Source organism: Mesoplodon densirostris, chromosome 19 (assembly GCF_025265405.1).
Source record: "Mesoplodon densirostris isolate mMesDen1 chromosome 19, mMesDen1 primary haplotype, whole genome shotgun sequence".
In the NCBI taxonomy this organism is placed as follows: domain Eukaryota; kingdom Metazoa; phylum Chordata; class Mammalia; order Artiodactyla; family Ziphiidae; genus Mesoplodon; species Mesoplodon densirostris.
The window spans coordinates 59,328,001-59,346,656 of NC_082679.1; the positions used below are offsets into that span (position 1 = coordinate 59,328,001).

The following is an 18,656-nucleotide window of genomic DNA, read 5'->3' on the forward strand; positions in this document are numbered from 1 at the left end:
GGATCTCACATGGACTCACAGTACATTTAGTCATCAGGTCTCCGTAGACTTGGCGGGGACAGATGCTCAGACTTTCCTTGTTTTTGATGAGTACTGGTCAGGTATTTTGAGGACTGTCCCTCAACTGGGATTTGTCTGATGTTTTTCTCATGGTTAGACGAGAATTATGGCTTTAGGGGAGGAAGATCCCAGAGACAGAAAGGTTAGTGTTTCTCACAATAGTTCATTTTATTGAGTTTTTCAGTATGTTCCAGATGCTGTGCTAAGCCCTTAACAAATTGGATTCCCTTTAAGGCTCCTAATACTCTCTTAAATCCTCATTTTTACCATTGGAGGAAATGGGCTCAGAGAGGTGCAGTAACTTACGTAAAGACACACAGTAAGTGGCTCAAACACAGGTCTCATTGATTCTCCAAATTTTGCTTTTAGCCAGTACTGCTTCAAACAGCAATGCATCTGCTTTTAAAAGACAGTATGTATTTATTTATACCCATTTCCCCAAAATGCCCTGAAACTTCTAGTCAAGGCCACCTTGAGACAGCTACAGCGGGGTCGTGAAAAAGGCAGGCACAGGTGGTTAGCTGGCCCTCCATCATGTTACGTCCCACATGCCGTGGTCATCTGGAAGGTGTTCCCACGGGCTTGGTGGGCACTGGGCGGCACAGGGCCTTGCCGTGTCTTCGTCTCCAGGAGGCTGTGGTGGGAAATAGAAGCCTCCAGGCTTTCTGCTTATGTGCCCAAGGTGCAATTCTAAGGGAACGAGGCTGGCCATTTGCTCAGTTTGGATAATCAAATCCAGCCCACTGTGGTCACGCTCTATACCGTTGTGGGATTTTTGGAATGGCTTTCTGTATCTCGGTTGTTTGGTGTGATCCAGAGATTTTCTAGATGCCCTAGTGGCTGTGTCCTAGTACGTGTTCTCTGGCTTCTCTGTGCATCAAGGGGTCAGTGGCCTGGGGTTTGGGACCCAGCCAGACCTAGAAAAGGGAGAGAGATGGCTGTGGGCCACCAAGGAGAGCTCTTCAGCATATCTGGGCACCCAGGTGCCATTGCTTCCCAAAGGAGAGTTTTTAAAATTTATTAATTTATTTTTAATTTAACATTTGAAACGAGTAACCAAAGCCTCTTTCCAAGTATGTTATGCGTGTGATTGTAAGTAATATCACGGATGGACATTTTTTTATTTAGGAAAATATTCCTTCATTTGTTAAGGAAATACCAGTCACCTCCTAAATGTCAGGCGCGGATTAGGCACAAGAAACGGAGCAGGTAAACATCCTCGCTCTCGTGGTGCTGAGACACCAGCAAGGGAGACAGTCAGCAAGAAACTCAAGCATAGTCGCCAATCCGCCAGGCCCCTGGCATAGCTGGTGTTCTCAGGACAAGACGTGCTGTGGAGGCTGAGTCATGTACTGCAGAAGATTGAGAACGTGCCAGCGCAGGGGATGTGGAATAGGGCAGCAGGGCCAAGGGGAGCCCACGTGTCTGCCTTTGGGGTGCACGGATAAGCCATCTTGGTTGGACACACAGGCTGCCTGGGCTGGTGCCGAGGGGTGGCCCATGCACTGGTGAGAGGGGCTAGATGGACTTGGCTGCCTCAGCCCCGCCCTGCCTGGGTGTCCGCAGCCTCATGGCTCATCTGGACCCGTGCAGGAGCCTCTAGGCTGTTCCCTGCTTCCGCCAACTGTCTCCATGCAGCAGTCCCAGTGATGCTACGCCCACCCCATGGGCAACCATCCCCGGAATCCCACTGGGCCTTCCGGTCCCTCCAGGGATGGCCTGCCCATCTCTTCAAGACCGTTCGTACCCGCCCTCCCTCCCTTTGGCCTTTGCTCCTCCCTGAGCACTCCCAGCTTGTTCCCACCCCTGGGCCTTTGCACAGGCCATGGGCCTGCGACGCGCTTCCCCACCGTCTTTCCACGGTGCTCCAGCTCTCTGCCACCTGTCACCACACCCTATCTTGATTTTTGGTGCAGCACTTGGCCACTCTCCAATCGTTTACTTATTTGGATATTTTGTCTGTTTGTTGTCTCTTAGTCCCACTGCGCTTCTGTCTTGTTCACTGCTGTATCCCCAGCAGTCAGCACGGGGCCTGGAACGTAACCGGTGCTCAATAAATATCTGTCGGATGAATGAACGAGTGAATGAATGAATGAACAAACCGATTGGTCAGTTTACTCTTACTTCCTGAGCATGTAACTGATCGTATCAGGGAGATTTGAGGCAGTTTAAGCCCTCAACCTTTTCTCCTCCACCGCCACGACCGCCGTACCTCAGCCTTGGCAGACAGAAATTGAAAATAAAAAACCTCGTGGAGGTCCTCAATCCTCAGGGTAAAATTCACTTGTTGGGCCACAGATTTTAAATTGCTTGTATCACAGCTTAGTGGTCCGGGCAGAGATCCCTGAGTCAGCAGCTGAGTTCAAGCTTGGCCACGCCCCTTCCCAGCTGGGTGACTTTGGGCAAGTCACATGACCTGCTGAGCGTCAGCTTCCTCATCTGTGCAGTGGGGATGGCTCTTGGGACCGTTGTGAGGATTAAAGGAGATAGCATTTGCCATGTGCTTGGGGAGTGCTCCGCCTTTGTCAGAGCGTAGGAGATGTTAGCTGTTGTTCTTCTCAGCTGTGTTGCACTCACCTCTGATGCTGCTGAAGCCTGGCTTCCTGGGGCCAGAGTGACAAGGACACTGCTGGTTCCCGGTGGCCAGCGCATCCCCCTGGCGCCTAGCGCCTTCTCCCCGTGACAGCGGAACTCACTCAGCCGTGAGTGGCTGTGAATGTCTCTTGCCCCACCCTTACCCCAGCGTTCACCCATGATAGCCCTTATCATTCTCCCTTTCCGCACAAATGATGGAGCCCTTGCCACATGCCAGGCACTGGGGAGAGAGAGCAGGGACCAAGACAGACACTGGCCTGACCTCACGGAGCTGCAGCCTGGCTAAGGAGGCAGACAGCAGACAGATAACGCATAGGTCCACAGTAATTAAAACGGGTATGGTCGAGACTTCCCTGGTGGTCCGGTGGTTAAGGCTCCGTGCTTCCACTGCAGGGGGCTTGGGTTCGATCCCTGATCAGGGAGCTAAGATCCCACTTGCCTCGCCTCGCGGCCAAAAAAACCAAAACATAAAACTGAAGCAATATTGTAACAAATTCAATAAAGTCTTTAAAAATGGTCCACATCAAAAAAAAAAAAAAATACGGGCGTGGTAGGCACGTAGGGCACAGGGAGGGGCGCGACCAGGTGGGTTATGGGGTCTGGAGAGTAGAAGAGGGGATGCCAGGGGTGGGTCGGGGGGACCACAGCCTTTTGGGGACAAGGAGCAGCCTGAGTTTGCCATGCTGTCAGCAGGCCTGTGTCTGCGTGTGGGTGCTCGGAAAGGGAGAGAGACGAAGGGGGTGGGGCTGGAGGAGGATGCGAGACCATTCCTGCGGGGCCCGTCGGTGGTGGATGGGACTGTGGTATATGTGGTTGGACCACTGGGAGCCACTGAAGGCTGCTGAGCAGGCGGGCAGAGGGATCGAGTTTGCTGACTTGGAACACGGCCCCGAGTGCCAAGTGGAGGACGCATATCCGTAGGGGGAGATGAGGCAGGGAGTCCAGTGGGGGGGGTGGTGGGCTATGACTACTTTCTGGGCAGGAGAGGGTGGTGGCTTGGACATGGTGAGGGATGGAGGGGTCCAGGCTCCGGCTGTGCTGGGCCCCGCAGAAGTCCAGAGGAACAATGCACAGGCCTTGTCCTCAAAGTGCCCCCAGTCTGCACGTCCCAACACATGGGCAGGTGTCCACCATGGCCCCTCCCCTCCAGCTGGATGCTGCCAGCTACGAAAGATGGAGTCCTTTGGTCCCCAGAGTTGCCAAGTGTCTGTACCCTCTCAGTTTGCTTGTTGCTAGCGTGAGGATGTTTTCCAGTGCAGATATTGTGCCTGATCTTGTAACCAATGTGTGTCTTTGCTTTTTCTTTTTTTGTTGCAGCCAACTGGGTACATGGAAAACTCAGTCTCCTACAGCGCCATTGAAGACGTTCAGCTGCTGTCCTGGGAGAATGCCCCGAAGTACTGTTTACAGCTTACAATTCCTGGGGGAACTGTCCTACTGCAGGTAGGATAAATAGACATGAACAAGCACTTTCTGCTCCATCCCCACTCACTTGCCCTCCTCTTATCCCTCGGAGGGAGACAGCCAACTATTAAGAGGAAAGGTTGTTTAACTTAGGATGTTTTTTTCCTCCAAGTACAAGAAAGGTGTAAATTGGGGCTCACTGTGGGAGACGAAGGAGTGCGTGCAGATTGAGCTCCTACTGTATACGTGCCACCATCTAGGAGCTTTCCATGTTGTGTTTTTATTGCTCTTAACAAAGCCAAAAAATAGGTTTTCTGATCTTCACTTTACAGATGAGGAAACTGAGGTTTTCTGATCTCCATTTTACAGATGAGGAAACTGAGGCACACAGACACAGGCTTTAAAAGGCTGTAGAAAGCAAGTAAGCAACAGATGCTACCTTTTGCTGTACTTCAAGTGAGGAGGTTTCTTACTTCTCATTGATCTCAGTCTTTTGAGACTCTGATGGAAATGAGAGCCATCTCCTTGGAAAAGGGTGCATTTTGTGTGTATTGATCAAGACTGTTGGTTGGATATGATGCAAACATTATTCAAATGACCTGAAGCAAAAAGAGAATTTGATGCTGTAACTGTATTAAAGTAACTGGAAGTCTAAGAGAGGACTTCAGGCATAGCTGGACCCAGGGGTCAAATGCTATCATTAATATTCAGTCTCTCTCTATCTCCTGGCTTTGCTTCTGTGTGCTGGTTCATTATCAGGCAGAGGCTCTCCATGTGGTGGGAAAGATGGACTTCTGACAGCCTCAAACTACATTCTTGGAGCTTGTAATTCTTAAAAAATGTGAGAACGCATTTTCCTTTCAGTATCTTTCTATAAAATCTCATGGAAGATTCTGATTCACTGTGCTATTATCCGATTCACCCCAGGGGATGCCCTGCCCTGGGTTACACGCCCACCTTTACACTGGCAGCTGTGTAGACCTCATGGGAGGGGAGAGGTGGGTCCACCAAGAAAGGAATTGTGGCAGAAATAATAACACGGCTGCTGCAGTACATGCATGTGACATGTTCTGTATCATTTCAGGGAGTGCCACCCCAGTTTCCAACAGGGACCCCAAGTCAGAGACTCCTCGTCCCGAGAGAATGCACTCTCTTATCATTGGGAGGATGGTCTGCCTTGGGCTTTCTTCTAGGAATGTTTTCTAACTCTGTCAGTCCGGGGAGACCTGCTTTGAGCCCAAAGAGATGCCCCCTAAAACTTGTTGGAAAAGTGGCCACTGGATTGTCTAACAACATTGGAGCCAAGAGGCACACAGTTTGGCCTCTGAGGAATGCCGAGCCCCAGAAGCCGCGTGGAACAGCTAAACATCCTTTAGGAAAACCCCGTCATTCCCTGATGTCTCTTGGAAAACACCAGAGCCACACCTGCCTGTCTGTTTTCTTCTTAAATCTCTCACTCTCTACAGTTTGAATCACAGAGCATGTGCTAGGGCTGGGGGTGGGGAGGTGAGTCAGCCCCTCGGCCCCGAAGAGCTCCTGGGCCCCCTCGGGGAGACAGAACCATAAACAAATGACTGCAGAGGTAGCAACTGAAAGAGAGGCCTGTCCCCGAGGACTGGGGGAGCCCATTGCAGGGAGTGACTCACTGGGCCTAGGGGTACCAAAGAAGGCTCCCCCCGGGATGGCGATATTAGATCTGGGTGTAGAGGGGTGAGTAGGAATGGGCCAGGATGGGGGTCCACACACTCCAGGCAGAGGGAGAAGGGGGTATAAAGCATGAATGTGGCGGAGGGAGCATTCGCTGCCGTGGAGAAGAGGGGGAGGCGGATGTAGGGCCTTGCCCATGCGTCCAGAGTCGTTGGGTCGCAGCCAGATCATACAGGTCTTGTTAGCTGAGTGGAGAAGCCACAGTGTTATTCTGAGGGCAGTAGGGAGTCGCCGAAAGCTCCTAAGAGGTGGTGGCCCAGTAGAGGGATCAGTCTGTTTGCAGGGCAGAGGGTGCTGGATCCGTGAGTGCCACGGGCAGGCAAGACGGAGGGAAACCTTGAGAGAGCCCAGCTGGAGGAGGGAGGGCCCCGAGCCCCCAGCTCCCTGGGTGTGATGGTCGCTCCCCTGGTCGAGGCAGCTGGGTGGCCTCATTGCTTTGGGGGCTGGAGGGGCAGCCTACCCCCAAGGAGGACCTGAGCATCACTTGCCCCGGGGACAGGGGGCAGTGCGGCTTGGAGGATGCAGGTCACCGGGCAGCGCCAGAATGTCCCTTTAATCCCTGCGGTGGCCGTGGTCCGGCTGTGATGACTCGCCCGGCTGGGGCTGTGTCCCGTGGTGGCCTCACGTCAGAGCTCCCCCTGACGTGTTAACGGTGGGCGGGCGGGCCTGCGGCTGCTCCGCACCCCCGTCTTGCCGGCCCCCTGCTCCAGTGGACAGTGCAGCCGTCACAGCCCGGGAGCTGGAGGCTGGAGGAGGAGGGGGGCCTGCGGGAGCCAGGGCGGGAAGCGCACGCAGCCTCCGCCCGCCCGTCCCCCGGGGAGGCCCAGGTGGGTGCAGCCCTGCCCCTGCCTCCTCGGTCTCTCCCTCGCTGTCATTTCCTTCGCTTCTACCTTCCTTCCTTCTTGTCGTCACCCTCCTCCTCTCCCTCCTGTGATTCATGGGTGGCGTGTGGCCGTCTTGTTATGTAAGCGGGTTCGAGTCATCTTGGAGATGGGCTCCAGCCTGGGGGGTCCGTATAGTTATGGGGCAGCCCGGGGTAGGGGTCCTGTGGCAGGGTGGTGCCCGGAGGTGGAGGCAGGGCGTCCCTCCCATGCTCTTGGGACGGTCGGTGGGATCCTCTGCTTTGGCTTGGTCCCGAGTCCCGTGACAGGAGCCAGAGCAGTGGCGTGTCGGAGCAGCCTTCCCTGCTCCGGGGGGGGGGGCGGGAGGGGGAGGACCGCGAAGCAGCCAGGTGTGCTCGGGGGGCAAGGCCACACCTCATCTGGGTGCTCCTGGTCAGCAGAGGGTGAAGGTGCCGTGAACCGCGCTGTCCCTACATCAGCCACTGGCCACACAGCGTTGTTTGCACTTAAATTTAAGTTCATAAAGCAAGAAGGCAGTTTCTCAGGCCCCTAGCCATGTTCCGAGTGCTCAGGACCCACGTGTGGCCCATGGCTGCTGTTGTGCAGATGGAGAACGTTTCCATCATCACACAAAGGATATGACCCCAGAACTTTTCATTTTGACCCCGTGCTCCGTGCACCGCTCCCGCCATGGGAAATAGCCTCAGAATGCAGGGGGGGATCCATAGGATTCCAGCATTCCTGCGTCCCTGAGTAGGGTTCCATCCTGCTGCGTGTGACACAGCTGTTCTCTATGTAGGGGTGATGTCTGGGGGTCACAGGGGTCCTTGCCCTAGCGTGCTCGGTCTCTCTGTCTCGTTCAGGTTCTCCATATCCATGTATGTCTGTTTCCCTCTGTCTCTCTTTGACACGTCTTTCTCCATCTCTCCCCTCCCCTCCCCGTCTCTATCTCTTGATATACCTCACTCTCTGCTTCTCTGGCAGTTTCTTTTCCTCTGGTGTCTTTCTCCAGGCCTCTCTCTCCACCTGAGCCCTTCTCTCTGTGGGTCTGGACTTAACGCTCCCTCCCTCCCTCCCTCCCTCCCCTCTCCCTTGCCCCTCTACCCACAACGTCCTTACACAGCTGCTTTATGAGAATTTGACTCGGTACCTCACTCAGACCCCTGGGAACTAACCCATCTGAGTTCAAGGAAGGTTAAGAAACGCTCTCAGGCGGACATGCCTCCCCCACTCTGCTCAGAGACACCGAGCAACATGCCAGCAGGTCGAGTCACCAGGCAAAGGCGCCAGCCTTCTTCCAGCCTGGGTCCAGTCGGTGTGTTTCTGGATGCTTTGTGGTATTTCAGCGTGAGCTCCCTAATGCCATGTTATTAGATTCCCCGGGTGCAGAAAGGACCTGTTTATCTTCCTTCTTCCCTTAATGCCCTTTCGGCTGGCATTTCACCCTGAGGAGTATCTCCATAAACAGTGCCGTGAAAGCATCCTGCGGGGTGCTCGTCGCAGGCCTGCGGGGTCGGGGAGCGGGGATTAAAGAACCGGGTGGCGGCAGATCATCTTCCGGGGAGTTCTGCCTCCCAGATGGGTTTCCACCCATTGATGAGAAGCGGACAGAGGCCACTGTTCGAAAAACAAGCTTTTGGGCGGGACAAGAGCAAGGGGACCTGCCCGCCCCCACCTTTCCCGCGAGCTGCTGCTGCTGCTGCTTTCTGGAACGGTTTCCAAGACCCGCACTTCTCACTGACATTCCCGAAAGCCCCTCAGGAGGCCAGGCAACTGTTGATCCCAAACGCTGGCAGCAGGGGCAGGGACAGGGCGGGTGCCCTTCTTACTGGAAGCCAGAGAGAAAGACCTTTCCGGCCTGAAAAGCACGTGCTGTTTTTTCCCTAAGAAGTTGGGCCGGGGAAGGCGAACCTGGGAACGCTCACCCACCCACGGTGCACCCTTGGCTGTTTTTCTCACCTCTCGAGACAATACAACAATGAGGGAGAACTTGGCAACTTTCGAAGAGGAAATTAGGCAGAATTTGCCTGGAACGAGGCCCTTTCGGTATTCGAAAGATTTATCACTAGGAGAGGTCGGCGCCTGCCCGAGCAGGCCTGCCTGCTTCCAGGGGTCTTTCCCAGGCTTGGATCCAGGCTCCGCTGAGTGACCCTCAGGACTCGGACCTGGGCCCTGTGTCCCGTGGGGCCGGGTCATCCAGGCTCAGCCCCTTCCCACGTCAGTGTGGTGACTCGGCAGAAACTCACTCTGTTCCCCAGGTCGGGCACAGCCCAGTCCGCTCTCCATTCCCCTGGAAGGCACTTAGAGATGCCTGTGCTGGGATTCCGGACGTCCCTCAGCAGCCTCTATCCTTCTTCAAAACTAGACAAGCCAAAGGAAGGAGCAGGAGAACCCATCCCCTGTGGGATGTCGCATCCTCTCTGGTTCCGTCATCAAGAGGGGACACAGCTGTGAGGATGCAGTGGCCACACCACAGGTCGCCCCCCCTCTTCTGGAGGAAACTTCTGGCCACCCTCTTGTTTGCGGTGTGGGGCCTCCTGGTGACTGGAGCCTTCCTGTTCATCAGCACGGTACTTTCGGATCCCCCAGCCCAATTCCGGGGAGCCCAGAGAGAGTAGGCTGTGGGCTCCACAGCCAACCAGAGGCCCAGCCCAGCTCTACCATGCTCTCTCTACCTTTGTAAACTTGGGCAGCAGGATAACCTCTCTGGGCCTGCAATTTATCTGGAAACCGGACCCATGATACCTGTCTCCTTGGGTGCTGTGAGGATCAGCGGTATTAACGTGTAAAATCCTTAAACACTATGCCTGGTGCACAGTAGGTGTTCAGGAAAAGACTGCCGTGATGATTTCTAGAACCCTAGTCAACTATGACATGGGGAAGAGAGGGTATCAAGGCTGGACAGGTCTTTTGAAGTTTACTGCACATGAAATGTTCTTCAGTGAACAGAATGGGTATTCTGATGCTTCAGCCAGCCAGCCATCTATTCACCTACCCATCCATTTATCCATCAGTCTGTTCACCCACCTGTCCATCCACCTATCCATTTATCCATGTATCCATCCAATCATTCATTCATTCAACAAGTCAGCCAAACTTTCACTTAACAAACATTTATCTGAGTTTTATGGACACAGTGTTGAATAAGTCAGACATGGTCCCCGACCTCACAGGGCCCACAGGCTGGAAAGAAAGAAGAACGAGACAGGCGATTACAGGGCAGTGTGATCTGTTCAGTGAGGCGTCATCACCTGATGTGGTCAAGGGTGGCGAGGGGGAACCACCACTCAGACAGGCATTCCAGAGAATTGACATTTCAGGTGAGACACGAAAGGTAAACAGCTCAGCAGGCGTTGAGGGAGGGGGTGAAGGGAGAGCATTCCTCGTGGGTTGTACACACCGTGTGAAAGCCAGACTAAAACAAGGCAAGCCAGGTTGTGCTAAGTTATGCTGCAGTGACAAGCAGCCCCGAATTCTAAGTGGCTTCAAACAGCAAAGGATTATTTCTCACTCATGCTGCATGTCCATCATGGGTCTGCTGGGAGCACGCTCCACCTGCAGTCTTTCTGGTCATCAGGGCAGGGGGAAGGGACCTACTCAGTGGTGCGCTGGCTCGTCAAGGCTTCCACCGGAAGTGACACAAGTCCCATGGCTGTGCATTCCTACCGCGTGCCCGAAGGAGAGCTGGAGACGTTGGGGGAAGACACAGATGAGGCCACAGCAAGTCTGGGTCTTGGTTTCCTCATCAGAAACAAGGCTGGAGAGGAAAAGTTTGGGTCAGAGTCGGGTCCTTACCCTTTGGTCCGTGGTGTGTTCTGAAACTGCTTGCACAGTTGTGTGTGTGGGGGGGTGGGTTGTACACATGTGTACGTTACTTGGGTGTGAGTCCACAGCTTCTTTCAGGCTCTCAAAGGGTTTCAGGTTCCCATAAACCCCCAAAAGACTGAGTAGCCCTGGTCTGGGTGATCCTTGAAATCCCTTTGAGCCTCTGAATCAAAGAGCCATTTGTTACAGTGGACGAACACGGCCAAGGCCTCTGTCTTCCTCCAAAGTGCAGCGATCCTGCAGCGGAAGAGGGGACTGTGGCCGCCTCCCCTCCCAGTGGAGTTGGAAGGGATGAGCCCGCGGGTGGACGGGAGACATGGGGTGTCTCTACCTCCCAGGGAAGGCGGCTCGGGAAGCTGGGTGGCGTCACAAGGCTTCTTGTGCTTTGCCTCGCCTGAAATTAATTCACTCCGCGGACTTTTTAACACCAGGCTCACTGCGCAGGCTGCAGTTAATCCCACTGGATCCTGCCTCCTTTCCTAATCCTGTGGGCGGGACAGATAACCGGCAGGGGGCGTGGGGAGGGTGAGGGCTCTAAGGGCTGGGAAGCAGGGGAGGGAGGGTGCGCCTGGCCAGGGCCTCGGGAAGGGCAAGGGGTTTCAAAAGTAGAGAAAAGTGGGCGAGTGCCTTCGAAGAACGGTGGGCATGGGGGCGATGGTGTGGTCAGGGCAGGGCCGGGTCGGACTCCTGCTTGGGCCGCAGGGCCCTCCACCTGCTCTGAGACTCGATTTCCTCATCTGTGAGATGGGAGTTTGCACGCACTCTCCCACATGAGCAAAGACTTGGAAAACTCAGGTTGTCCTGCCTGAAAGGTTAGGCTGAGAGGGGAGATGACAAAGGGCAGGTGAGATGGTGGTTGATGTCCCTGAAGAAATCCTCCTCCCCCACAGACAGCGAGACAGCTGTGAAAGGCGGGGCACACAGACCCAAGTGAGACCAGGACAAGGCTGGACCGGACACGGGGCAGGAGAGGAAATCTCTGGAGCCGTCCCTGCTCAGCAGTGAGCTGGGCACATTGACTGAGCTCTGGGTAGGGCCAGAACCATCTGGTGTGTGAGCCCTGGGACCTGGTGGTGCCAGGAGGGCTCACAGTGTAACTGGGAGAAGCTGTGTCTCTGGGAGCTGGCTGGCTCCTTCTGGAGACACAGCTGCAGGGAAAAACGGATCCGGCGGGGCCGTGGGGATCCGTCAGGACTCTAAGACGCAAGCAGCAGAGATGGACTCAGGCTGTCGCAAGCAGGAAGGGAAATATACTAGAAGGACTGGCGGGGTCCTGGAGAGCAGGCTTAGAAAGTAGCCTGGAGCCGAGGCTGGTGGGGGCGCCGTGTCCCAGCCCAGTAACCATCTTTAAAGGAAGACGCAGCCCTTGCTTCATAAGGAATGGTCACCCCCCCACCCGCCATCTTGACACCACTTCCTCGAGACCCGAAGTCCCAGCAGGAGTTTCTGATTGCCCAGTCAGATCACCTGCTCACACATGGCCAAGGGAGGGGCCAGGAGGCCCATTTAAAGATCTTTAGTCCCCTGCTGGCCTAGGCCTAGGTTAGGGTTCTGGGCTTTCACTGCCATGGCCCGAGTTCAATCCCTGGTCGGGGAACTGAGATCCCACAAACCACGTGGCATGGCCAAAAAAAAAAAAAAAAAAAAAAAGATCTTTAACAGGGACTCACACTGGAGAGGCCCCAGAATGGGAAGGGCTGGGCCTGGTTGTGGGGAAGACTGGTCTGTGTTGGATTGGATTGCCAAGGCAGAGAAAGGAGTCACCATCCACCACTTACTACCATTGCCCTCCTGTTTCTTGCATTGTTTGTGTTCATTCGTTCTTGTGCAACCAGCCCTGATGGTACCACTGGCCATGCTAATCAGAGTGAGGGATTTGGAAATGAGACCCTGCCCTCAGGGAGTTTACAGGCCTCTCGTTCATTCATTTGTTCATTCCTTCAGCAGGTCTCTCTTGGGCACCTCATGCCCCAGGCCCTGGGGATACAGTGATGGTCACACAAGGGTCACACACGGGTCACTCGTGTTGGCAGGGCAGCATGGTGGGTTGGCCAGTGGGCGCAGAAGAGGGAGAACATGGGTCTCCTTCCCCCGTTCCTTCTCCACTTCCCTCTCCTCTGCTGTCTCCTCTCTCTTCCTTTTTGTCTTCACTTGGTCTTTCAGTGCAGCCAGTGACACCTTGTGGGCCCTGTCTGGGCCCCTGCGGACCCTCAGAACCAATGCAGTGACCCATGTCAGCACTAAACCAACCTGGCCAATGCTGCATCCCTGTATTCATTTCCTACTGCCACCATGGCAAAGTACCACACACTGACCGCAAAAACAACACAAATTTGTTATCTGACCATTCTGAAGGACCAAATCCAACATGGGTCCCGCTGGGCTAAAATCAAGGTATGCACAGGGCTGGTTCCTTCTGAAACTCTAGGGGAGAATCCATTTCCTTGCCATTTCCAGCTTCTAGAGCCCGCCTGCATCCCTGGGCTCATGGCCACATCATTCCAACCTCTACTTCCCTCTCTGACTCCCTGACCTCCTGCCTGTCTATTATATAGACCCTTGTGATGACATTGGCTCACCCAGAGAATCCAGAATAATCTCCCCATCTCGGGGTTCTTAATGACATCTGCAAAGTCCCTTTGCACCTAAAGTAACACATTCCCAGGGTATGAGGACATGGACAGTCTTTGGAAGCCCCTCATTCAACCTACCACACCTCCCCTCTCTCTGGCTACCTCGGGGTGTTAAACAGCAGACAAACGGTTGCGGACCAGAAGCGTGCTGCAGCCAGGTCATACTGGCTTGTACCAGCACCCAAGAGCCGATCGGGGTCAGCTCTTCTCAGCTCTGGTCCAGGGACGGCCCCTGGTAGCGTGGGATCAGCCAAGTGCCCTCATTCACGGAAGTCCACACACACTGTGACCGGGGCTTTTTATCCGGGAGAGCCTGTTGTTACGCATGTATCAGCACAGCACTGGCCGTGCTGCTACCGGAACCCTGCTGTTGGTAGTGTTTGCCCATGCCTGGCGCTGCGCTGAGTAAGCATTTTACATGGATTATCTCATCACTTGGTATCTTTGTACCGCTACTCCTGAGTGTGGGATGTATTTTGTCACCCTAATGAACAAGAATTGTCATGAGACCACAGCTAGGCCAGCACTGACAGGAGGGGACCCAGGCATGGACCCTCCAGAGGGGGGGCTTCTGGTCCCCGTGGTGGACTCCGCTTCAGCCTCTGCTGCCCCTGTCAGGTGTCACAGGCTCTGCATCATCAGGGAACTTGCTCCAGGTCACACTGCTAGACCATGGCAGGATGGGGGCTCGAACCCGAGTCTGCTGGAGACTCAGCTGCTGCAGACGTTCCTGCATCCCATGGACGGTGTCCCCCAGCCTGCTCCCCACGCGGGGCAGAAAGACAAACGCACCTTGCCTCCAGGTGCTGGAGTGGATCTGTTCAGGGTTTGGAATGAGTCTCCGAGCTTTGCCCATGGGAGCCTGATTCCCGGCTGCACAGGCCACTGAACTGCTTCATTTGTTCCAGCCCAGAGATTTGCCGAGACTCTGCCCTGGGCGAACTGCTGATGTTTCCTCGATGATCTGGCGGGAGTTGGGGGAGGTAATCTGCAAGACCTGGATCTCCTTGAATGAGGGTGACCCCAAGTTGCACACGCTGTGTGTGCGTGCACGTGTACACCTGTGTGGCTCAGGAAAAGAAGATGGGCATTCCTGCTTGGGGCGAGGCTCTGGCCTTGTCAGAGACCCTTGCCCATCAGGGTCACGGCGACTTGAAACAGGGAGCTGTGGGGTCAGGCAGGGAACAGACGCTGCGTGTCTGCCTTGGGGGTGGCCAGCAGCAAACTTGAAACGCCATCACGCTGTGGTTTCAGCATGAGTCAGACCACCGGTTCAGGCCCTGCCCCACACCGACTGCCTGTGAGTCCGTGGGAGAGTTTAACCTCCCGAGCCTCAGTTTCCTCATCTGTACCATAGAGATAACGATGCTGACAGTGCCAGCTTCCCAGCACTGACTTACAAGGACTGGATGAGCCAGTCCACGCGTGGGGCTTAGTGCTCCGTCTAGGGCCTGTCAAACGTGCCGTAAATACTGCTTTTGCCATCAGCAAATCTGCTAGAACTGGGGGTGAGAGCACCGTGAGGCTGAGCGGCCCAAGTCTCTGAACTGGTGTGGTGTGGATCAAGGAAGGCCTGGCTCCATGCACGGTGCTTTGTAATGTAGTTCTGCCCGAGGTCAAGGCTGGGTGCTCTCTACCACGGCTTTCTGCAGTTGGCAGGAGGTGCGGTGGTTAAACCGGCAGGCGTGGAAGCCAGGCTCTGGGTTTAAATGCGGTCAGTTGACGTGAGAGCTCCGGGTCTCAGTTTTTCCCTTTGTGAAATAGACACAGTGTTGCCCACCTCGTAGGGCTGTCGTGAGGGCTGATGACAGATTACGGGGATAACAAAGGCCCGGTGCCTTGAGCAGGGCTTGGGGAGCTCCCAGGCAGCTCCATTATCATCATCATCTCCCCACACGCCTCTTCCCCACTCATCCTGGCCCCTTCTCTGATCCCGGATGAGTTACGATACGTGTACAGTTAAAGCTCTTCCAGCCACCAGTGTCTACCCAGCAGAGTAAGCGCCCGGTGGCAGCAATGTCTATTTCAGACAAGTCCCCCAGGTGACCACTTCCGGTTTGGTTTTACACACAAGGGGTTCAGCTTGGTGCATGCCTCAGAAGGCTCTTCAGGGTCACAGGGCAGAGCCTGCAGGACAGAGCAGGCTGGGGCTCTCATGCTGGCCTGTAAAATGCCCTGAAATGATGCAAGCCAGTGACTTGACCTCGCTGTCCTGTTCTTCTCGTTGTAGGCTGCCAACAGCTACCTGCGAGACCAGTGGTTCCATTCTCTGCAGTGGAAGGTAAGTCCTGACTTGCTTGCTTGTTGGAGGAGCTGGTCTGCCACCCAGAGACGTGAGGGCAGAGGTCTCCTGCCTTCTAGGAGGCTCAGCCCAGGAGCTTGGCTCCACTGTGTGGAAGCCCCCCACCTCCCTCTTGGATGGTTGATGCCTTTCCCCCTTGCGATGGTGAAACTGTGCTCCTGCCCAGTTGGCCCTTGACTTTGCCCAGGAGCCTTATCGTGTGGTGCCTGCTTCCGAAAGGATCAAAGAACTGCTTGATCTCAGAACAGGGCCTCATGTGAGGGGCTCGGGCAGGCAGCACTTGAGGGGCTCAAGGTGATGTGTTGAAAGTAACTTCCGAAGGAGCCAGCAGAGGTAAATTTATCAGAGATGCAGAAGCCCAACCGTATTTCCAGAGGCTTCACTTCCTTTGGCCTAATTTCCCACTTCTAGCTCTGCATAGGATGGTCCCCGGCCTTCTAATAAACACGGTGAATTAGTTCCCGACTGGTCATGTTCAAGACCCAGGGGCCAGATGTATGAGAAGGGTCCTCCCAGGCCCCTGAGGAGTCCACGTTCTGCTCCGTGGCTCAGGACCCTCGCGCCCTGCCCCCCTGTCTCTCCTGCCTTCTGACCTTTTAGTTTAGAACAAGGCGTCACAGGCCTGCGGGCTCGCAGAGCCAGCAGGGTATGGCTAGGATGACCGGTGCCTGTCCTGAGCTGTCATCTTTACTGTAATCTGGAGCGCGGTGGGGGATGAGCAGCTGGCCCTGGACAGGGTTTGAGACCATGTGCCGTGTTGGGATGACCAAAGGGACACTTAGAATTCTTCTCGTGCCTCTGGAGGGGCTCTCGTCACAGCTGGGCGGAGGACAGAAATACAACCCCGGAAAATTACATTCCTGGTCCCAAAGCAGGCCACGCCCCTCCTTCCCCGACAGCTGCAGGTCCTCTCCTTTGGCCAGTGTGTCCATCTCAGAGGCTGAACGCGAGTCTCCAAGTTGGGGCCGCAAAGGAAAAGGACTGGCATTTACTGAGCACCTACTGTGTGCCTGGAACATGAGGCTGGCCCATCACGCTTATTTCACCCTGCGGCAGCCTCGTAAGGTGGCTTGTTATCATTGCTCCCATTTTTTGTGCAGGGAAGGTGAGGCCAGACCGGAGCCCAACTCCCATAGCTGGTAAGGGCCTGGGGCAGTGTTCAGGCCCAGGTCTTTGCCGTTCCTGGGGGTTTCTGGTCGCAGGCAGAAGGCCCCGGGTGACAGCTAAGCAGGCAAGTGGCACATGCCTGCTCAGAGTCTGCAGATGCTGCTGAGAGCTTGATTTCTGCAGGGACATCGTCCCTAGGGCCTGGCTGTCTGCGGCCAGGTGTGTCCCGGGACAGGCAGGACATACATCAGGACCTGCCAGGGGCCACCTGGGAGGTAAATACCAGAGCAGTCGAGAGGGAGAGAGGAATAGAGGCATGGTGCAGTGGTGGTCCTGCAGGAAGAGGCCACTTCACTGCCACGGACAGGGGTTACTTAGAGGCTTCCCTCTTCTGTTGTTCATGCGTGTTTTCCTTGTGAGTCCTCAGTAAGTGATTGCTTTGCTTTTTCTTAGCTCAGGGTGGGGCAGGAAGTACTTGGAGACATACCGCCTACTTGACAGGTTGGGGAAACGCCTCTTTGAAAAGGTGGCCGAGATCAGTGTCAAGGAAGAGGTGGTCTTTAGTGGATTTCACAGAGCTCTGCTTTCCTCCTTGCCCTGGTCCACATTTTCTTCAACCATTTTCTGGAATCTCTGGGAACACCTAAAAGGCAGTGCTTGTGAAATGTGTGGATATTATGCAGCTACAAGGGATGACTAAGATGGTGGGCCTAGAAAGCCAAATTTCGGGAGACAGTGACAGCCAGAAGGATGATTTAAGAGTGACAGGCTTGAAATGTTCAAATTCAGACGTCAAGGATTGCATGTGGGGTTCAGACAGTTGATTGAGCAAGTACAGAACTGGGGATCCCTGGGCTTCTAGCAGTTCTCATAAAGACCTGGATATCTGCACTCAATTTTGGTGGTGTTTGGTTTGTGTATGGTTGTTAAATCTAATCAGTTGAATTTTTAAAAAGAAAAGAAAGCAAGCATCCAGGAAACTCAGATCAGGATATCAAGGACTCAGCAAATGCTCAGCAGTGAGTGGCCCTTTTGCCAGGTGATGGATGGTGACCTTTGTTCTCACTGTTTCGATATTTGCTTGTGTCTTAGGCATGTGTAAGATGCTGGCAGTTTTTCCCTTTGGACACCCCACCCCCCCCATAATTTAGGTACGCTGCCACCAGGTGGCAGTGATATTTCAGTATCAGCAACCTGATTTCATTTCTGTGGCTCTTTGCCACTCGGTTTTGATGAGATTGGAGGGAGGCGTGCTCTCCTTCCTTGTAAAATGGCAAAGAAACATAAGGTGTTTTTGACGTACTGCCTGCTGTTGTGTTGAGACCCAGATTCGAATCCTGGTTCTATAGGTGACTCATCTTGGGGTCCGCATAGATTCTAGCAAGTGTTTATTGATCCATATTTGGTTACTGAGTACCTATAATATACAAGGCACGGCCAGGGGCCTTCCTGTTCATTGTCATTCAGCAAATGACAAGGCTCAGAGAGGTCTAGTTACTTGCCCATAGTCACACAGTGGATTTCAGTACAGACTTGTGGGGCTGCCCTTTCTCCTGCTTGATCCAGCTGTGCCTGATCCTGAGCTTTGGCCTTTTCAGCCCACTCGGGATGTGTCCTGCTTCTCCTGCCTGATACAGCTACTCTCTCCTCTGTATTTACCACCAACCATTTGGGGTTTTTCTTTTTCTTTCCTTTTCTTTTCTCTATCTTTAACTAAAAGGTGGGGGGCATCCATAGAACATCAAAATTAAGGACTTTAGAAATCCCACAACCTCAGCTTGAGTTTTTAAATTTTCTAAATGTTGTGTTTATCACTTTTTCTCCTATACCAACGTGTACGTCCCTGTTGTAGCTGCAGCGCACATAGAGAATACTTTTTCTATTTGTAAACAATGTTAGCTCTTAAATGCTGCGTTCCTGTTGCTTTATCGAGTTTTTCTCCAGTTATACTGACACCTCCAGGGCATTCTCCACAGGTGTGATATTGCCTCCAAGGGGGTCAAAATTGGTATTTTGGGGCTTAAAAAACCTAAAGTTATTCCAGTGGTGTGTGGCCTTCCTAGTTCAACCTGCTCAACAAAATCTTTATTTTCTAGAATTTAGTTTCAAAGGGATCAGGGCAAATTGGTGGGGGGCCGGGGGCGGATATCTTACAAGGCTCCTTAGGGGAATGATAATGGA

The 18,656-nt window shown here is 54.1% G+C and overlaps 1 protein-coding gene across 1 annotated transcript in view; it reads left to right on the plus strand.

Moving 5' to 3' along the window:
• Positions 1–18,656, plus strand: part of CMIP (c-Maf inducing protein) — a 237,850-nt gene that overhangs the window by 145,205 nt on the left and 73,989 nt on the right. Inside the window, exons 2-3 of the mRNA XM_060083738.1 lie at positions 3,973–4,098; positions 15,297–15,347. Coding sequence (XP_059939721.1) covers positions 3,973–4,098; positions 15,297–15,347 — 177 coding nt within the window. The remainder of the gene's footprint in view (positions 1–3,972; positions 4,099–15,296; positions 15,348–18,656) is intronic.